The sequence below is a fragment of the Erpetoichthys calabaricus genome, chromosome 8, assembly GCF_900747795.2.
Source record: "Erpetoichthys calabaricus chromosome 8, fErpCal1.3, whole genome shotgun sequence".
Taxonomy (NCBI): Eukaryota; Metazoa; Chordata; class Cladistia; order Polypteriformes; family Polypteridae; genus Erpetoichthys; species Erpetoichthys calabaricus.
Genome location: NC_041401.2, coordinates 64,412,078 through 64,433,698, shown reverse-complemented (window position 1 = coordinate 64,433,698; position 21,621 = coordinate 64,412,078). Strand labels below are relative to the sequence as shown.

General features: G+C 41.2%; 1 protein-coding gene across 1 annotated transcript in view; it reads right to left on the bottom strand.

Moving 5' to 3' along the window:
• dph1 (diphthamide biosynthesis 1) overlaps positions 1–21,621 on the bottom strand; it is a 464,509-nt gene that overhangs the window by 400,383 nt on the left and 42,505 nt on the right. Inside the window, exon 2 of the mRNA XM_028806649.2 lies at positions 18,136–18,288. Coding sequence (XP_028662482.1) covers positions 18,136–18,288 — 153 coding nt within the window. The remainder of the gene's footprint in view (positions 1–18,135; positions 18,289–21,621) is intronic.

Below are 21,621 nucleotides of genomic sequence, written 5' to 3'. Positions count from 1 at the left end.
AAATTAAATCAAATGTGAAAAACTGGCTGTGCAAAAATTTGGGTACTCATGTAATTTTGCTGATTTGAATGCATGTAACTGCTCAATACTGATTACTTGCACCACCAAATTGGCTGGATTAGCTCGTTAAGCCTTGAACTTCATAAACAGGTGTGTCCAATCATAAAAAAGGTATTTAAGGTGGTCAATTGCAAGTTGTGCTTCCCTTTGACTCTCCTCTGAAGAGTGACAGCATGGGATCCTCAAAGCAACTCTCAAAAGATCTGAAAACAAAGATTGTTCAGTATCTATCTCAGAGGTTTAAACTATCAGTTTCAACTGTAAGGAATGTAATCAGGAAATGGAAGGCCACAGGCACAGTTGCTGTTAAACCCAGGTCTGGAAGGCCAAGAAAAATACATGAGCGGCATATGCGCAGGATTGTGAGAATGGTTACAGACAACCCACAGATCACCTCCAATGACCTGCAAGAATATCTTGCTGCAGATGGTGTATCTGTACATCATTCTACAATTTGCACAAAGAACACCTGTATGGCAGCGTGATGAGAAAGAAGCCCTTTCTGCACTCACGCCACAAACAGAATCACTTCTTGTATGCAAATGCTCATTTAGACAAGCAAGATTCATTTTGGAACAAAGTGCTTTGGACTGATGAGACAAAAATTGAGTTATTTGAACATAAGAAAAAGTGCTTTGCATGGCAGAAGAACAACACCACATTCCAAGAAAAACACCTGCTACCTACTGTCAAATTTGGTGGAGGTTCCATCATGCTGTGGGGCTGTGTGACTAGTTCAGGGACTGGGGCCCTTGTTAAAGTCGAGGGTCGGATAAATTCAACCCAATATTCAACCACAAATTCTTCAGGAAAATGTTCAAATTTAACTGAACTGGAGAGATTTTGTATAGAAGAATGGTCAAAAATACCTCCATCCAGAATCCAGACACTCATCAAAGGTTATACGAGGCATCTAGAGGCTGTTCTATTTGCAAAAGGAGGCTCAACTAAGTATTGATGTAATGTCTGTTGGGTAATAATTAATCCAATAAACGTAATGTCACTGCTGAAATACTACTGTTTCCATAAGGCATGTAATATATTTAAAGGAAGTTGCTACTTTGAAAGCTCAGCCAATGATAAACAAAAATCCAAAGAATTAAGAGGGGTTCCCAGACTTTTTCATATGACTGTTGTCACAGATGACTGCGGTGATTACCTGGCCGGGATGCCTGGAGGGACCGGAAAGGGACATTAATAGCTTCCGGGGCACAAAGGGGCAGTCGCCCTGGATAAAAAGAGGACCACGGGACAAGGACAAAGAGGATTGGTACTATTGGGAACCGTGGCCACCGCCAGGGGGCGCTTTAAGCCTCAGGAGACCCGGATGTGATTACTTCCGCCACACTTGGCAAGATGGCGGAGGGATCGGCCAGGGACGCCCGGAGTGCTTCCGGTTCAAAGGGCAGCACTTCCGCCACACCAGGAAGTGCTGCCGGATGAACATCATCAGCCACCTGGAGCACATCCGGGTGGGAATAAAAGGGGCCGCCTCCTTGCAGTCAGTGAGCCAGAGTCGGGAGTGGGAGAAGGAGAAGGACGAAGCTCCCTGGAGGAGTAGAGGCGGCAAATATAGTAGTGATTATTGCTTTGTGCTTTGTGTGGAGTGAGGAACTGTGTTTATTAATGACTAATAAACGTGTGCATTTTATAAAGATGTGGTCTCCGACTGCTGGTGTCCGGGAAAGTCTCACAATGGCGCCCGAACAGGGACCTTCCGCTTGCTACCAAGCGGGAGACCCACTAAATAAATTTTTTGTGGGCTGCCCGGTACCTCAGTCGGCCACACACACGTCCGGAATGGAGACGGTCCACTCTCGCACTGCGGACGTTCCGCGAATCGCCCTGAAGCCGTCAGAGACTCTAAAGAGGGCTATCTTCCACCCAAGGGGGTTGAGAGGTGCCAGCCAAGGCAGAAGAGAAAGGGATTCCCCAGCACTAATCGTCGCCGGAGGGACTGCTATAGGTGCAAGCACTGACACATCAGGAGAAGCTTACCTGGTGCCGCGTCAGTGGCTGGAGTGTGCCTATCCTGTCCGCGAAGCCGGGACGGCCTCGCTAGGTGAAGGGGAGGATCCGCCGCGTCTCAGGAAGCCGAGGCAGGCTGGCTGCGAGGAGTCGCACACACACCTTGGGAGAATGGAGCAGATGGACGAAGACTGGAAGTCCCGCCCCGTGACAGGCGAGGGATTGGACGACGTGTGCCGTGTGCCCGTCATAGATTGGCTGAAGACGGGACAGGCGAACATCCATCTCGAGCAAGGGGAGGGTCCGGTGGAACCCGGAAGAAGGCTCCTTTGTGTACAGCCAGTGAGTAGGAATGATTTAAATCCTCCACTGGCTGATACTATGTTTTTACCTGCAGCTAAAAAGGAATCAGACGATGAGTCGGTTGTGGCAGGTGGTGCAGCAGGTAGAACACGAACTCCGAGTCTGGAGAGACGAGCTGGAGAGGAAGGCGGTCGCGTCACGTGAGATGGAACGTCACAGGGAGGAAGGACACGACGCTGGAAACTTTAGCCAGGGGTTCGTGACGGTAAAGGTAAGCAAAACCGTTACCAGAGAGAAAAAGGGAGGTGCGAGCGAATTCGTTCCTGGATCGCGTGGTTACAGGGACTTAGTAGCTGCACCTCCGACAGAGGGAACAAAACAAAAGACTGAGCGCTGGGAAGGGGTGGAGCCAGGACGGCTGACTAGTGCCCAGGGTCCTAGTGCTCTACCTCCAAAGCCAGCATCATGCTCACGTCAGTTTGCAGTGGGAGAAATAAGAAGGGCTGATCGCTGGGAAGGAGGGGAGCCAGGACGCCGGCTAACTAGTGCCCAGGGTCCTAGTGCTCTACCGCCAGAGCAAGCATCACGCTCGCGTAAGTTTGTAGGGGCACAGGCAGCAAGGGGTCTTTTCCTCTTCCATAGGAAGACCCAGGCCGTCAGAAAGCCCCAGAGGAAGGGGAAGAATCGAAGGAGGAAAGCCGGTTCTTCCTACAGAGAGAGACGTGAGCCCGTGAGCTCACGTAGAGTGATTGGTCGTCCTCTGCAGTGCTCACAAGTCAGCAAGAGCGATTATCCTAAGTACCTGGATGACGGGGAGTGGAGCAAACTTAAGCGGGTGCCGAGGTTTTGGCGACCAGGGTGCTGGTCAAAGGGGGGAGCGTTGGCCCTATTCCAGAGATGACAATGCCAGACAGTGGTGTCAGGGCAACGTCTCCGCCCCTATGTCTGTTTTATTTTATACAGGACCAGGCCTGGGAAGACAACTTATATTGCCCGCTTCGTTTGATTTATACACTCGCGGTACAGGCCGCTTCGAAGGACTGTTCTTCGCTGGTGGTTGGGCACTGTCGCAGATGACTGTGGTGATTACCAGGCCGGGATGCCTGGAGGGACCAGAAAGGGACATTAATAGCTTCCGGGGCACAAAGGGGCAGTCGCCCTGGATAAAAAGAGGACCACGGGACAAGGACAAAGAGGATTGGTACTATTGGGAACCGTGGCCACCGCCAGGGGGCGCTTTAAGCCTCAGGAGACCCGGATGTGATTACTTCCGCCACACTTGGCAAGATGGCGGCGGGATCAGCCAGGGACGCCCGGAGTGCTTCCGGTTCAAAGGGCAGCACTTCCGCCACACCAGGAAGTGCTGCCGGATGGACATCATCAGCCACCTGGAGCACATCCGGGTGGGAATAAAAGGGGCCGCCTCCTTGCAGTCAGTGAGCCAGAGTCGGGAGTGGGAGAAGGACGAAGCTCCCTGGAGGAGTAGAGGCGGCAAAAATAGTGGTGATTATTGCTTTGTGTTTTGTGTGGAGTGAGGAACTGTGTTTATTAATGACTAATAAACGTGTGCATTTTATGAAGATGTGGTCTCCGACTGGTGGTGTCCGGGAAAGTCTCACACTGTATATATTTAAAGAAATAAATACATAAACAGATAAAGAACTTCTGTAAAAAAACAAATTTTCCCCTGGGGACAAATAAATAAAAGTTCTTCTTAAATAAAATCTGTAAAGTGGGAAAAGAATCACATTTAGTTTAACCCTGCATGATATTCTTTGACCACTGGTCTCCAGCTGCACCACTTGTGACTCAACACCTGCACCCCACTGTGTAAACGCTGTGTTAAATCGAACTCCTCGGCATACTTCATCTACTTATATTTCTTGTGATTTTACTGTATATTATTTTACATTTAGTAGTACAGTGGTACCTCGGTATACATCCTTAATCCGTTCCGGATCCTTTGACTTATACCAAACAGGACACATACCAAACTAATTTTTCCCATAAAAAATAAAGGGAAAATGATTAATCCGTTCCCATGAAAAAAATCCTATTGTTATTGGCATATTATACATTGATGGGTTGTATAAAATAATTTAAACACTGCTTAATAAAAAGCAATTAGATGAAATAAATAAAAATTTAACCTCACTTTACTTTTTAATAACGTCTTTGTTTTTCACAATGGTAGATACCGTTGTTCTCGGCATACGGTATGCAGCAGCCATGTCCCGGATACGCATGCCACCTTCATACTTTTCAACAATCAATTCAAATTTACGTGAAAAAGCGGCGTAGGGTAGCGCGTGGTGCGACGATGCAGGTCCGCTGCACGCTCCCATACGTCCTTACAGGGAGCCCTGAACCCGACAGCGTCGGTAATGTCACCGAGATGAGCTGACAAATGAGGACAATTCTCAAATGAAGCCAGGGGATAGTGCAAGAATGCCAAGTGTTTTATTTAAAACAAAAATCAGTGTCGAAACAAAAAGTGCAGTGCATCTAGTTTCAATAAATAATTTTTTAATAAATATCCATAAAAACAAGTGTTCTGTGGGGATAAAAACAAAAAATAAATCCAATAAAATCCAAGGTTAAAAATGCAGTCTCACTCTTCCCGATCACAGCCCACCTGTGCAGGTGCGACTCGCTCCAACTACCTCATTAACTTCCCCGTGGTTCTGCAATTGCGCCCACAGAGAATGACATGGCTATACAGGTTAAAACCTGGCCCTTTTTTTGAAGCCGCGGACCTCCATACCACACGCGGTGTTCTAGCACGCAAGTCGTATTCCAAACAAAGGTCGTATGCCAAGCAAAATTTTTCGCGTCCAAACAGGACGTATACCAAGTTGGACTTATTCCAAAGCAGACGTTAGTGCTGGGCAGTGTACCGGTCCATACCGAAAACCGTTTTTTATTATTGTTATGATATGGATTTTTCTTATACCGCAACACCGGTTTAAATTGCCTAAACGACATTTGGAACGTGGCACAGCGGGAAACTGTTCAAGTGGGGACCTTTTTCACTGGTACACCGCTAATCACAGAGGGGTTGCGCAGGGGCTCTTTTTCACTGCTACACCGCTAAATAGGTAGTGGTAGTGTAAGTATTGCGCGGTGAAAATGGACAGAGAACATTCCGAAACTGAAGCTGTAGCTGACGATAAAGTTGAACATGATGACACAGAAGAACTTTTGCCGAAAAAAAGGAGTCACGTCCGTTGCCTGGAGATACTTTGGTTTTAAAATGTCAGATATAGACCATTATGTTCAAATGTGTAAATACTGTTTCTATACTACTAGATAATACTGCAGGCCAAGTTGTACTTGTTTTATTTGTTTTCAATACAGTGTAATGTACCTGGGTACTGTGTAATAGTGTGACGACATGTTGACTTTAATCACGACGCTTATGACGAGAATAAAGTTGACATGTTGACTTTATTCTGGACATTTCTACTTTATTCTTGCTGTTTATGTCAAGATTAAAGTTGACATGTTGACTTTATTCTCGTAATTTGTCATTAAAGTAGAACATTGTAAACTAAATTTCATCGTAAAATGAATATTTAATTTACTAGATTATCTCAAACCCCGCCTTAAGTTATATAGCACATTAAATGCTTTGTGTTAAGTGTTCCCCGAGCCATGTTAAATCGGTACGTGCTTCTTAAACTGACTTCCTCTTGGCGCCGCAGCGATCGCCACACAGAATACATTCACTTCATGATATTCCTGCTCTCTGAACATTTAGAATCTATACTAATAAAAGGCAAAGCCCTCACTGACTGACTGACTGATCACTAATTCTCCAACTTCCCGTGTAGGTAGAAGGCTGAAATTTGGCAGGCTCATTCCTTACAGCTTACTTACAAAAGTTAGGCAGGTTTCATTTCGAAATTCTACGCGTAATGGTCATAACTGGAACCTGTTTTTTGTCCATATATTCTAATGGAGGAGGCAGAGTCACGTATCGCGTCATCACGCCTCCTACGTAATCACGTGAACTAAAAACAAGGAAGAGATTTACAGCACGAGTCAAACGCGGGAACGAAGGTAAATGACTTTAATTTTTGAGTGTCTTTTAATACTGTGTAAGCATACATATTAACACATGTGCAATTAAACGTGTGCATTTATGGGGTGAATTCTCAGGCTTAAAAGCTCGCCTTTTATTAAAAGAGTAAATGCAAACTGTTTTCATTCTGAAGGGCACAAACCACGTTGGATTTTGTAATGATAGTTGATTAGTAAGGTCTATTAAGGGATACTTACAGAATGATTAGTAATGCCTGTGAATGCCGATGCAAGTAGGAGAATGGGCGTGAACTAAAGAACGAATAGTAACATGTACAGTAAATTTCTCTAAAGTCTGTCTATTAAAAAGTTATTATTATTAAAAAGATTTAAACAGAGATTCGAGTTGTATCTTGCTGCGATTGAAGCAGATAGGAAAAGTGAAAAAATGAAAGCGTCTATGCTTCTACATGTAATTGGCGAAGAGGCGCTAGAGGTGTATAACAATTTTCAGTTTGAAGAAGATGGAGACAATATGAAATTGAACAAAATAGTTGAAAATCCCATCAGTGATAGGTGAAAATCCGCGATATAGAAAGACCATATAAATAAACATTTTTATATTTTAAGCCTTAAAATACCCATCCCACACGCTTTAAACACATGTAAACTTATAAAACACACTTTGTTAACACATATGATATGTGGATGTCGGACTAGAGAGTAACATCTCTCTATTATAAAACATTTCAAGTTCATCCAAGACAAGGCAGTGAGACAGGAAAACAGCGGCTGTACAAGCTTATTGACACGCAGAGCGACAAGCAGCACAAAGTCCACTTCTCCTTAGCGTGCATTCAGCAAGCCCGCTCCCCCCCCTTCACAACGCGAAGTGGCAGGAGCGTACCGCGCCTCGGAGAGGGGGGTTTGAGCGAACGTGCGTTCAGCCCTCACACACCCACACACACACACTCCTCCTCCTCCTTCAGAACGCGCAAAGCGACAAGCAGGCATTTTGGCAGAAGCAGCACAAAGTCCACCTCTGCTTAATGTACGTTCACCTGACCCCTCTTCACAAAGCGAGTGGCAGACACATCAACGTCTGATCGCTGCGTGTAGTGTTGCTCTGCGGTGTTAAGAGTGTAGAAAGTGTTTAAGAGCATAGAAACTGTTTATAAGAGTGTGGGAAAGGTTTAAAAGAGAGACAGAAAGGTTTATAAGAGTGTGGGAAGGGTTTATAAAGCCTTAAAATATATATAAATAATAAAATAAATATAGGTCGGTACTTCACGGATTTTCACTTATCGCGGGGGGCTCTGGAACGTCACCCCCACGATAGGTGAGGGATGACTGTATTTCTGTTTTATTTAAACCTTTTAAGTTTGTATGCATAGCCCCATTTGGCTGTTTTAGTTTTTTTTTCTTTCTTCAGTAATATTTAATCTCCTTAAAGAAAAACAACATATGCATTTTACTTTTTTTGTATCTCTTTAGTAATATTTTAGTGTAAAAGGATAACCAGTATTTAAGCCTTTTATGTTACTTTATAAAGTTATTTTACACAATGTTGAAAAATTAATAAGAAAGCTACATATTTTGGCAGCTGCTGCTTTAATTTTCAATGAAATGAAAAAAGCTCTCCAAGAGAAAACCTCAATGAGGAGAAACCCTCATTTATAAGGGTTTGCTGCAGATGACTTAACTGAAAATAAATGAATAGTTAAGTGAATAGTTCCTATGTGTATAATACATATTTATCTATTTGACTTATGCCTTTATTCCAGCAACTTGCAACATCTGAGGTACAATTTGTTACATTACTTTTGTTTTTTGCAGCACAGGCAGGTGAAGTGACTTCCTCAGGGTCACACAGTGGTGTCAGTACCAGGATTTGAACTGACAAGCTCCGGGTTTGCTGAAATATTACTGAAGAAAGAAAAAAAACGAAAACAGGCAAATGGGGCTTATGCATACAAATGTCCATCCATCCATTCCTAAATACAAGAGCCAATCCCTGCCAACACAGGGCACAAGGCAGGAAACAAACCCCGGCCAAGGTGCCAGCCCACCGCAGGGCGCACACACCCACACACCAGGGACAATTTAGAATCGCCAATGCACCTAACCTGCATGTCTTTGGACTGTGGGAGGAAACCGGAGTGCCCGGAGGAAACCCACACAGACACGGGGAGAACATTCAAACTCCACGCAGGGAAGCGAACCCGGGTCTCCTAACTGGCACCTTTCACTGCGCCACCATGCCGCCCGCATACAAACTTAAAAGGTTTAAATAAAACAGAAATATATACCTTTATTTTTACTTCCTTAACTTGTGGAGGGTGTATCCTGTAGCAAAGCCCTAAGTTTTTTCATGAAAGCCCCTTTCAGTCAATAAGCCTTAAAAACAGGTGTAAAGCTAAACTTGCTGCACCGCTATTCAATTACACTCGCCTAACGCCTCTCCTAAGGGGACATACTGTGGGATCTAGGCACCAGTCAAAGCACCAATCACAGGCCCGATTAGAAAGCGGGAAGCTGTGATTTGTCGTCTCCCTCCCATGTAACAATCACAGCAGGTGTTACAACGCACTATGTATGTATGTGTATATGTGTATGTGTGTGTTTATGTATGTGTGTATATGTATGTGTATATATATGTTGATATGTGTATATATATATATATGTATATGTATATATATATATGTATATAAATGTATATGTAGATATGTGTATATGTAGATATGTATATATATGTATATATGTTTACATAACCTCTTTAACACACTACTTCTCCGCTGCGAAGCGCGGGTATTTTGCTAGTTCAAGAATAAAACAGAATAAAAAAAAATGTTCAAAGAACATCCATCCATTCATCCATTTTCCAACCCGCTGAATCCGAACACAGAGTCACGGGGGTCTGCTGGAGCCAATCCCAGCCAACACAGGGCACAAGGCAGAGAACCAATCCTGGGCAGGGTGCCAACCCACCGCAGGACACACACAAACACACCCACACACCAAGCACACACTAGGGCCAATTTAGAATCACCAATCCACCTAACCAGCATGTCTTTGGACTGTGGGAGGAAACCGGAGCGCCCGGAGGAAACCCACGCAGACACGGGGAGAACATGCAAACTCCACGCAGGGAGGACCCGGGAAGCGAACCCGGGTCTCCTAACTGCGAGGCAGCAGCGCTACCACTGCGCCACCGTGCCGCCCTGTTTAAAGAACAGTTGGTATAAAATAAAGATGTTTGCATGCATGTGTCTGTTTGTGTGTTTCATTTTCAATCAATTATATTTGATATAATAAAAACATACATTTGATTCGAGTCTGCAACAGTCTGTGTAAATTTACGGTACTTGTAAAAGTTAGCGCTAAAAAAACTATTATTTTATCAGTGTTGTTATAATTACCTTAACGTGAAATAAGCTTAATATATAAATTATAAATGTATCAAAAAAGTAAGAATGTATTTTAAGTGTGGTTTTACTTTTTGTTTTATACTAATACAAGGGGGCTCCGCCCCCTGCTCGCTTCGCTCGCCTACCCCCGGTGTTTTGAACCCGTGCCCACTGGTCAGCTGTAGTTTCAGACGCGCGTTGTAGGAGCTTGCGTTGTTTTGAACCCGTGCTTGCCCTGCTTCTGCGGTTTGAGACGCGCTTTGTAACGTATATCCGTCAGTTGAGCTCGTTCGGTTTGAACCCGTGCCTGTTTTGCCTCCGCAGTTTCAGACGGTGGATAGGAAGTAAAGAACGCATTGTATGGCAAATCACAAAGATTTATTGGAATATCTCTTTATATACAATATTTGTAGTAAAGATGGTTTGTTGTCCTTGAATGATTTTTTCTTGGTATTGGAGTATTTATAACTTTAAGTTTAATGTCAGATGAACGCCGAATTCATGAGAAGGCTGCATAAAGTTGTCCATGTCCAAATACGCGCTCAGACAGGTATATACCAACTCTGTCCATGGTCTGTGCTTGGGATTTGTTGATTGTCATGGCAAATGCAGGTTTACTGGGAAATTGGCGTCACCCATGTGTAAATGGCAATTGAAGGGCAGAACTTGTAAGGTGAATTCTAGGAATTAAAACAGTATTGTCAGTATTTGATCCTGTAAGTATTTTTGCTTCAATAACATTGTTTGACATGGTGTTGATGACTAAACGTGTACTGTTGCATAAACCCTGTTTAGTATTAACGTTTTTTAATAGCATGACAATTTTTCCGATTTTAAGGTTAAGATTGTGTTGTGGCAATCCGGCTGGGTTAATAGTGTTCAGATATTGTAAAGGGAAATGAAGATGTTCAATGTCGTCTGCAGAATCAATTTTGTCAGTACTTAGAAAGAGGCGGCTTTCTCCAGGTAGTAATGCAATGACTTGGTTAATTATGTGATCCACATCAATATTCTTTGGACGTAATATAGCCCGTTGCGTTAACAGTGTTATCTGGTCTATTGTTTTGGAGGCGTGAGCGCAATTACATTAGTTCTTCCTTGTTTAGCATTAGTAACATGGATAATGGATTGCACTTATTGTTAATACGTAGCGTTTTCTGTGGTTGAATTGTTAAAAATGTATGACTGTAATGTGATGATCAAGTTATGCTATATAGTCTTCACGTGTGAGGATGACGAACCTTTAATACGGAGTGTTCGTTTCTTCTTATTGCCCATCAGGTGTTGTGCCTGTGTCTTGTGTGGTTGCACTGTAAATATTGTATCACTGTAATGTGATTCAAATATGTTGTGGAGTCCGTATTTGTGTGGTTTCTGTAGTATATCGTGTTTTTGCTTGTGGGTTATTAGAGGTGCGTGAATTATGCATGTGTAGTGTGTTTGCATACTGTCTGGCGCTTTCCGTACTCCAATTGATTTGTGACCCTTTCTGGACTCCTTAGTCTGTCCCGTTTTGCTTTGGGGTGGCGTATCATGTCGGGTTTGATTTGTGAACCTTTCTCGACTCCGCATTCTGTCCCATTCTATTCTGGGGTGGGGCGCGGAGTCCTGTTGTTTGTGTGATTGTATTACTGTAATGTGATTCAAATATGTTGTGGAGTCCGCATTTGTGGGGTTTCTGTACTATATCGTGTTTTTGCTTGCGGGTTATTAGAGGTGCATGGATCATGCATGTGTAGTGTGTTTGCGTACTGTCTGGCGCTTTCCGTACTCCAATTGATTTGTGACCCTTTCTGGACTCCGAAATCTGTCCCGTTTTACTCTGGGGTGGCGTATCATGTGTTTGATTTGTGAACCTTTCTCGACTCCGTATTCTGTCCCGTTTTACACTGGGTTTGGGCGCTGTAATCTCGGGCTTGATGGGTGACACCGTGTGGACTCCGTAGTCTGTCCCGTTTCACTCTGGGTCGTGTGTGTGACTCCTCCTTTTTGTGTGCTATGGGCTTTGAGTGGCGCCTGCGTCTGACTCCTCTTTTTTGTGTGCTATGGGCGCGTTGTCTCATTTCTTATTTCTGTTAGTGGAGGGGGGCTTTGTGTCTCAATTCTTATTTATGTTAGTGTGTGTACTCCGTAGTCTGTCCCGTTTCACTCTGGGGCTTTGTGTGGCGCCTGCGTGTGACTCCTTTTTTTTGTGTGCTATGGGCGCGTTGCATAATTTCTTATGCGTTGCCTCATTTCTTATTTCTGTTAGTGGAGAGTGGCTTTTCCTGTGGAGGGGGGCTTTGTGTCTCATTTCTTATTTATGTTAGTGTGTGTACTCCGTAGTCTGTCCCGTTTCACTCTGGGGCGTGGGTGTGATTCCTCTTTTTTGTGTGCTATGGGCTTTGTGTGGCGCCTGCGTCTGACTCCTTTTTTTTTTGTGTGCCATGGGCATATCCGGTTTACCATTCTCGTTGTGGGGGGGGGCTTTGTGTGGCGCCTGCGCACTATGTCTTTTGCGTCCACGGGCAGGTCCCTGCGTCCATATCCGGTTTACCATTCTCGTTTAGTAATATGGATGACACTAATGTAATTCCCCCCATGCCCCCCCCCAAAGAAAACCCATCGAATGTATGAGAATAAAGGCTATTTTACTCCATTCTATTGAAACACCACAGAGCCATTTCCATATAAACACTTCATGCGCTATCTGTGAAAAAGATTCCTACATTACGAGTATGCAAAAGACTAACTGCGGGTGTGGGTGTGAGTGGTGTTTTGAGACATTGGAACTGAGAATTACAGGGTATTCTCTGATGTGAAGAGATAAAACCAGATACACAAACACAGATGAATCATTTCTTCTTGGTATCTTGTTGAACAAACATCACAATGTCCACTGCACTGTCATGCAAGAGGAGGTACTCCCCTTTGAAGGCTTTGGCACTGCTCCAAGAAATAAATGATTGGGACTCAGATGGTGGCAAAGAAGCAACGTTTGTTATCAAAGAAGACGGAGAGACAGATACAAGAGGTGCCCTCAGATGAGGACGAGGGTACTACATCGGACAAATAGCACAGTAGCCCTCCCATCAAGAAATGTCTGGTTACACAAAAGAACAACAGGGCTGCACCAAACACAAAGGCGAAAGATGGCACCGATTGGATACAGCAAGAAGTTGGACATCTTCCTGCCAGTGAATCTGCCACACACAAGTCCTTCAATGAGACAGCAGAGCCTACAGGGCATGCCAAGGTATCATGCAAAGTTTGTTTTATGATTATGTTTTTCTATGCTCTTTATATAACAACCATTTAAATGTTATTTACATAAAAAACGCTTTGAATGATGTTTAGTTATGAATATTTACGTTTATTCACTTAATTTTCTATAGTGTAAAGTCACAAATAGACTACAGAGCTTCCTGTGTTTGATTGACATAAACATGCTGTTGTAAATCAGAGACTGCACAGTCAATGAAGGCTGCAGAACAGACCCCAGCTGGAGCCTGTCTCTCTATGAGCTGATGGTGTTTACAGTATATCTATACTTTTTACAAAAGCAGTGATGGCTGCAGCTGGTGCTGTGGTTGACGCCTGGTCTGAACAATTTGTTGTACCAGCAATCAAAGACATGATACCCTGTGACTGCTATCATACAATTATTGGACATTTGCGCTTTGACAACAAGGACACCCATGCAGACCATGTAAAACACTACAGATTTGCTGCGATTTCAGACATCTGGCAATGTTTTGTTCAGAATTGTATTTTGAGTTACAACCCAGGGAAACATATTACTATCAACAAACAACTGTTTCCAACCAAGGTATATTGTACTTTCTTGCAATACAAGCCAGACAAATTTACATAAAGTTTTGGATTGCAGCAGATTTGGAGACAAAATACATATGTGATACTACTTCTTACTTAGGAAAGGGCCCCAGTCATCCCATGGAAGAAAATATTTCTAAGAATGTTGTCATAAAGCTTATGAAACTGTTTCTGGGAAAGGTCAGAACTGTAACATCAGGCAACTTCTTCACATCGTTGTCACTGGCTAATAGACTGCTGCAATGCAACACAACTCCACTTGGCACCATAAATAAGGTATGACAAGAACCTCCACCTCCATCTAAAGACACTTCAGGATGTAAGGAATTCTCCACACATGTCCTAAGAGCTGATGGTGTATGTGCCCAAGAAGAAGTCTGTCTGCATTCTTAGTACCAAGCACCAAAATGTGGATATTGGGGATGATTCCATCTCAGACTGTGGTAACATCTTGCCTACTCAGTGTTTCTCTCCTTCAACAATGGCATTTCAGCTCTATGTACACATATATTATAGCAATAATACCAAACACGAAGGAAGCAATCAAAAATGGCAAATCAGAGAACTGAATTGCTCCAAATCATGGCACTTAGAATCTGCTGAAGCATCTTTACAGCCACTACGGTTATCTAATGGAACGTTTAAAAAATGCTGATTAACAGAGCTCCCAGTTGTTGTTAGGATCAAGATACTCTGTTTATTTGAACATCTTTTCTTAAACAAAAGTCAAACCAGATTTGGCAAATCAAGAGATCAAGTAGATAATGGAAATATGTTGGGTAAGAGCAAAAGCTTTAAAAACCATTTAAAACCAGAAGCCAGCCAGTGACTTCAAGTAATGCAGTATGTCAAGTCACTACATTTCCTTGCATTATCTACTTTAGGAAAGGCTACTTCTCCTTTTTCTCCTACAGCAATCTTGCTATGTATCTCGCCCACATTGCTGAAAAGTATTCCATCCTCTCACATGCAGTAATGCTAACTTTTCTTTTTATAACGGAAACCAAGTTCCTGGGGGGTAAGTGTAAACACTATCAGAGTGTCTCCTTTTCATGCGCCTCTCACAGGAATGAGGTTGGCTTATAAAACTTCCTGGAGACACACAAACCTGTTTTTGATGTGCAGCAAAATTAATCATCCTCAAGCTGAACAGTGTATGCACAAGATACACTACTGTCAGAGTAGAGCAAAAGAGAAAACTAATGTCATGCATTTAAGAGGCAGCCCAGTGGCATACACAGCACATCTAAACAAATGCAACCAATTTTAAAGAGTCTGTTGTATACTCCTCTCACCTATTTCTTCTAAGCACTGAAAAATCTTACATTCGGTGTAGCTTAAGTTGCCATCTTGTCTTACAGCCAAATGAACTCAGTGAATTCCAACAATTAATACAATGATACACAAAAGACAGACAGACAGACAGATAGGCAGTACAGAGGTAATTGTTATTAAATACTCTAGCATTATAAGGATATCACCTGAACATCTTAAAGAACGTAACTGTTCTGAACACAGGGGAAGACAACAGACAAAAATGGCACTAAACCACTTGTGCTTGGACATGAATATTAACTTCATCATGTTTTACCGCTAGCAAAGCAGAAGCCACAGAAGGTTAATCAGGAAAATGAATGCTTCAAATATCTTTCTAAATAGTAAGGTATATGCAGGGCTTATTACGTCATCTAAAAAGTAATGCCACTTTTCAATTTCTAATACTATGAACATGACCTCCATTTTTCCTCCTGATTGCCAGGTTTGCCTAGTTCACTGTTATTTTTCTCAGCAAGTTCTTTGTATTTCTCCTGAAATTTATTTTTCAGATCATCCTCTTAAAGAGACATTTTAAATAACGTCAACTACTTTTTCAAAGCAGGCAATCATTCTTATGTGCCGAGACAAGTAGAAGAGACCTTAAAGTTTGACTATATATACTGTATATATTCACTGAATGCATCAATGTTACAAGTCATGGTAAGGAAATGTTTAGATACTCTGTAATCATCTATATCACCAATAGTAGCTATCCGGCACACTGAACATCATAGGGACTATCTCCTAGCCTTCACACGTGGCACAAAATTATTTGCACTGTTTGATTTTATTTGCATCTGAACCACGATCAGTGCAAATGCAGTTAATGAAAAACACAAGTAGTTACTTCAAGATATGGCAGGAAGGAAAACTCAAAATAATCTATCATGTAACTTTCAAATATAAAGAATGTAATAGTATCTATAATGGAGAATTTAGACTGCAATCACAAAAATTATATATAAAAATTTCAGTATAAACAAAATGACTATTAAGAGGCAGAGCTTTTAAATATAAGGGGTCCAAACTTTTTGAAAACATTTACTATTAAAGTTGTCCCATCAGTTTCTGCATCTACTGTACATCAAAGCTGAAGTCTAATTATTTAATGTTACATACTTTTGTTACTGTTACAAGTAAGGTTCTTCCTAATGCCTGTTTAATCATTTTGAAAACACCTTTGATGGGTTTTTACAAAGTCTTTCCTGTTCTTTAAGTTTTTAATATCTTGAACTGGTGCCCTGCGGTGGGTTGGCACCCTGCCCAGGATTGGTTCCCTGCCTTGTGCCCTGTGTTGGCTGGGATTGGCTCCGGCAGACCCCCGTGACCCTGTGTTCGGATTCAGCGGGTTGGAAAATGGATGGATGGATGGATGGATGAACTGGTGCCTCACATCACCAAATGGCATTTTGGAATAGATTTGTCATCACTAATGAAAAACACAGTACGTTGCTATAGTCATATACCAGCGAAATCAAAGATTTCTTGCACTGTGTAATGTCCAATAAGGGACTGAAAGGATAGTTGGCATGTTTCATTTGAAATCTGTTGTACTTTTGAATTTTGTCTTTTTTTCTTTGCTTTTTCTCAAGTTTAAACTTGAGAGATAAGTAGGTGCCACATAAGTGAAGCTTGCACCTGTGGATGAGAGGGTCACCTCAATGCAACTTCAAGTAACTAAGATGAATAGTTGTACATGCATTTTCAAGTTTTTCAAAATATCTGGGGTTTCTAGAGATAGTGAATTTGGTGCTATAAAGGGTGATGCCTACATCTCTTTGGTTCTTCTGGAAAACTGTAATACTCAAGTTACTACTGATAAGAGTGATGTGATTTGGTGGAACAGAAGTTCTGATCTGAACTACAGTGGCAAATTGTTATTGGATTTCTCTGCCAGCCATGAATTACTTATAACATACACCATATTAGATACAAGAATGTTTATAATTGCACTTGGAACCAAAGAATCTTGGGCCAAGGGTCAATGATCAGTCTTGCTGTCTGAGAGCATCTCCTGCAATTCAGGAGGCTGGGAACATTTAGCCCGAAATTATCCATCTGAAGAACTCAGAAGTAGAACCACTGATGGATGATAATATTGAGGAAAGCAATCAAGCTAAAGAAAGATGCATTTCAGGTAGCGCAAGAAAAATATGTTGAGGTGCATTCCATTTCTGTGGCTGAAGAAACAGTTTTGTGTGAAAATATGTTCTACAAAATGAAATTTGGCTGTTAGTCACTACACTCGGTGCTTAACTACCCAATCTTTCATTTTGAAATAGTAAAGATGCTGCTTTTCAGAATACTTTTTGCAAGACCATCTCACATAAATAGTGAAGTAATTGGCAGCAGTAAGACAAGGGAAAAGGTTCAAACATGCAATCTTCCCATGCTGGCACAGAAACACGTTCAGCATGCTTTACCATTATTTTTATTACAAGAGTTAAAAGTTACGCCAATAAATGCTATTAATTGATAATCCTGAATTTCACAGAATGCTTTATCAATTAAATACTCTTTTTAACTTTCCTTTTTTACATACACCGCTAGACAATACTGCAAGGATCCACACAGTCAAGAAATACATCAAGCAATCCATATACTTGCAGCAGACCCAATACCAAGCAATACACATGCAAATGATGTAACAAGAAAGAAACTTACCAGTGGAAAACCAACGCAGGGTTTCAACATATAAACAACTACAAATTATTGTATGAACTGAAACTAAATGTAACTTGACAATCTATTCACTGCTGCATATAAGCCAATGAGATTTTAGAGGTCCAATCATTAGGCATCCTATATCCACGATTTCATTCAAGACTCGACCAATTAATTATTTGTAGCCATAGATGTTCATCAACTCAAAAATGAAACCAATTACAAAATCAAATGAAGGCTCTGATTATGGAACATTTAAGAGCCACTACCTGCAACAGACAAAAACCATCAAGAATAAGACTGTTCAGTATTCACGTACTTACAGCAACCAGATCTAAACTCTACATTAGATGACAACATTCATCCAAAATATGTATACAGAATCTTTGTGCTACAGAGGTTTGGTGATATGAACAATAGTTTTTCATTTTTTTTTAATAAATTAATTAATAAGTATGGTTCTTTAGCACTCTCATACAGAGCAATGTGTTTCTTTGCATTGGCTATGAGCTTTACAGTATATAAAGAATTGTTGTTGTTGTTGTTGGGCAAGGAGTGTAAGTAAATGCATTTAACATACCTTTTTTAGCCTGGGCTTGTCGCACTCTCCATATAGTCTTGGGGATCTCAAAGTTGTAGTTTTTAGGCAAGACACTGGCAGCCTCCTGCAACTTCACATCACTCAAAATTTCATCAGGAACTTGGTTAGCTACCCGGCGTTGTGGTCTTCGCTCTGAAATTAAAGTAGTGCAACTTTACTTCACACAGGCTTACTCCTAAGAAATGAAGACAAGATGATTCCAGAACGATGTTAAACATAATGGAGTGTTAAAAGTGTACATGCAATAGGGACTATGGGAATGATTACTACTCAGGAGACAGCAATATAATGGCTACATTTTTTTAACCTAGTTTGAACAGAATCAAATGTTTTTTTTTTTTTAAAAAAAGACTGGCTGGTAAGCAGTAATAGCATAACTCTGAACCAGCAAGAAGTAGGCTTAACTGCACTGTTCTCCAGTCTTACAGTTAAAGGTCAAAGAAGAAAAGAAGAGTGTAAAATTAAAACAGAACAAGGAGATAATGTGCAGACAAACAGACAAGTCGAAATCTGCTCCAAACAGAAGGAAAATATGGGCAATTTCAGAAACTGCTACACCAGCTGAAAGCCAATGCAAGGCAAAGCTGATTCTCTCACTCTAGGAAGCATAAGCATTATAATACTGGTAAAACACAGAGATATTTTTAATACAAAACAACACTTTGGTTTAAGTGACAGGCATACTGAAGACAAATTAAGTCATTAATATTCAAATATATCAAGCAACATTCCATCCATTTAATGGCTTGCAGGCTCCTTCAACAATTTTTTGTAATCATTTCTGTCGCTATTCATGATGAATTTAATAAGAACCAGAGAGAAGTTATTTTAACTTATCCTGAAGCCAGTATGGATCTTAGAATTCAATAAACTGCTAGTAAGAATCAGAAGCTACTAAATTATGTAATCTCACCATTTTGCTTTTTATAAATAAACTAAACACAATAATAATTAATACTATACAATATACAATACTATATTTCAGCATTACTGAATATTCTAGATCAGGGGTCTCCAACACGTTGTTCGCGAACTACCGGTAGCTCGCTACCCCTTTCCAAGTAGCTTGCCAAAGGGTTAATGAATTGTACATAAATTTGAAAACTTCATTAGTCAAATTAGGGGTGGGCGATCTTTCCAAAAAATCATATCACGATCCACAATCTGAATTGCAATCTATCTTTTCAATGTGGCATACACTTAGGAGAAAATCCGGACTCAAACTCAACAAGACCTAAATATCAAACAAACTTGAATTCAGTTGTTCTCTCATTTGCTAGCTACACGGAGTTAAGGAACACACCCCGAAGCTGGCAAGTGAGCGAGGAAGGCACCTTCCCTCAGCCCGCTGCGTGTTTCTCGGATTCACGCAAATAAATCGGTACCGCAAGCGAACTATGATACATAGCGCAATGAGAGAAGTCGCAAAATCAACCAGAATGTTCAAGCAAATTATAGAAAAAAACCTGATCTAAATCCGTTAAGTAGTTCTCTCGTGAAAATCGGACAGACATACAGACAGACAGACAGACATTGGATTTTATATATTATGTATTAGTAAACCTTCAAAATAATGTGCAGTTAAAGTCTCAACAGCATTCTCAGCATTTCTGGAGCTTAGTAGAGCCAGATAACTATAAGAATCTTCACCAAGCAACTCTGAAAATGTCTGCTTTGTTTGGGTCTACATACCTCTGTGAGTCTGCCTTTTCTGACATGAATGTCATTAAATCAAAGTTCAGAACAAGACTGACAGATGAACACTTAAATGACTCTAGAAGAGTGAACCTAAGAGGCCACACTCCACCATACACCGCTCTTGTTGACTCCATGCAGTGCCAGTCATCTGACTAACTAAAAAACACATCACACATGCAACTGGACATGTGAATACTCTTGTGAAGACAGTGAAACAGTGACATGGAACAAAATGACAAATGAATAAGTAATATCTGTGTATTTGTCATTGCATTGTTTTGTTTGGACAGCATTCATGTTTTAATTCAATAGTATGAGATATACTAGAAAATGCATACAGACATACAAAATGCACTTGCAGGTGAGCTAAATATTTTTTGTGATGTTTTAATGCAAAATGTGAGTTGTGGACCCCAACATTTTGTAAATGTTCAGACAAAACAAAACAAGCTTATTCAGTTTGTTTGTGTTGAAATAAGCAATGAGAATAACCGTTAGAGGGAGGCGCAGTGGGTAGCGCTGCTGCCTCGCAGTTGGGAGACCTGGGGACCTGGGTTCGCTTCCCGGGTCCTCCCTGCGTGGAGTTTGCATGTTCTCCCCGTGTCTGCGTGGGTTTCCTCCGGGCGCTCCGGTTTCCTCCCACAGTCCAAAGACATGCAGGTTAGGTGGATTGGCGATTCTAAATTGGCCCTAGTGTGTGCTTGGTGTGTGGGTGTGTTTGTGTGTGTCCTGCGGTGGGTTGGCACCCTGCCTGGGATTGGTTCCTGCCTTGTGCCCTGTGTTGGCTGGGATTGGCTCCAGCAGACCCCTGTGACCCTGTATTTGGATTCAGCGGGTTGGAAAATGGATGGATGGATAAACGTTAGAAAACATAGCTCCCTGCCATTTTCATTTTGTAAAAGGAGCTCTTAGGGGAAAAAAGGTTGGAGACCCCTGTTCTAGATCAACTTTTTATTATATATAAGTTGTGGACCCAAAAATGTAAGTGAGCAGTTACTTTAATTTTATATCATAATCTGCTAATTCATAACTATTAAATTTGATGCATACTTTATGATTTGACGATCATGAATTGTATACCTCAACATAAACAAATTAGTTACTTAAATAAGTATGAGGACATGCACATTTTACTATAATGAATATTTAGCTGTTCTCTCATTTACAAAGGACTGTAAATCAACAAGCATCTTCAAATATTAAAAGTGATGCATTCCTAAGTAATGCAATTTTGAAATTGTAGTTTAATTATCTTTTCAAAGTAAAGTCATCATTAATTGTATATTTAAGATAGGCTCCAATTAACTGAAATTAAGATTTGATAAAGAAATGTTTTCAACCTCATTTTTTGTATGTAAAAGACTTGTTAAATGATGTGTGATACAGGATTAATGTCTTATAATTAACAGTAAGATTTAAAAAGTATAACAGGCGTAAGTCATTCCTTATGCTACTAACTCAATATGAGCAATGATAATCTGGACAATAGTTTATTTTACATACAGAACCTTTCAAGGTTAGTACCAGTGACAAATGTTTCAAATGTTATAAAACTATGTATTCAGACAAATTCCACCTTAATGAATTATATTTCAACCTATACAGATACTCTAGGAGCTCCAACATGAACACTAAACTAATGTCATATTTGTAATACATTTTTCTTACTTAATTCATGCAATATTTCATTGCAAGCAGCTCTGGAGAATCAAAAGAAACAAATCTCCCCACTGAGCACCGGTCCTTAAATACAGTATTATATATATA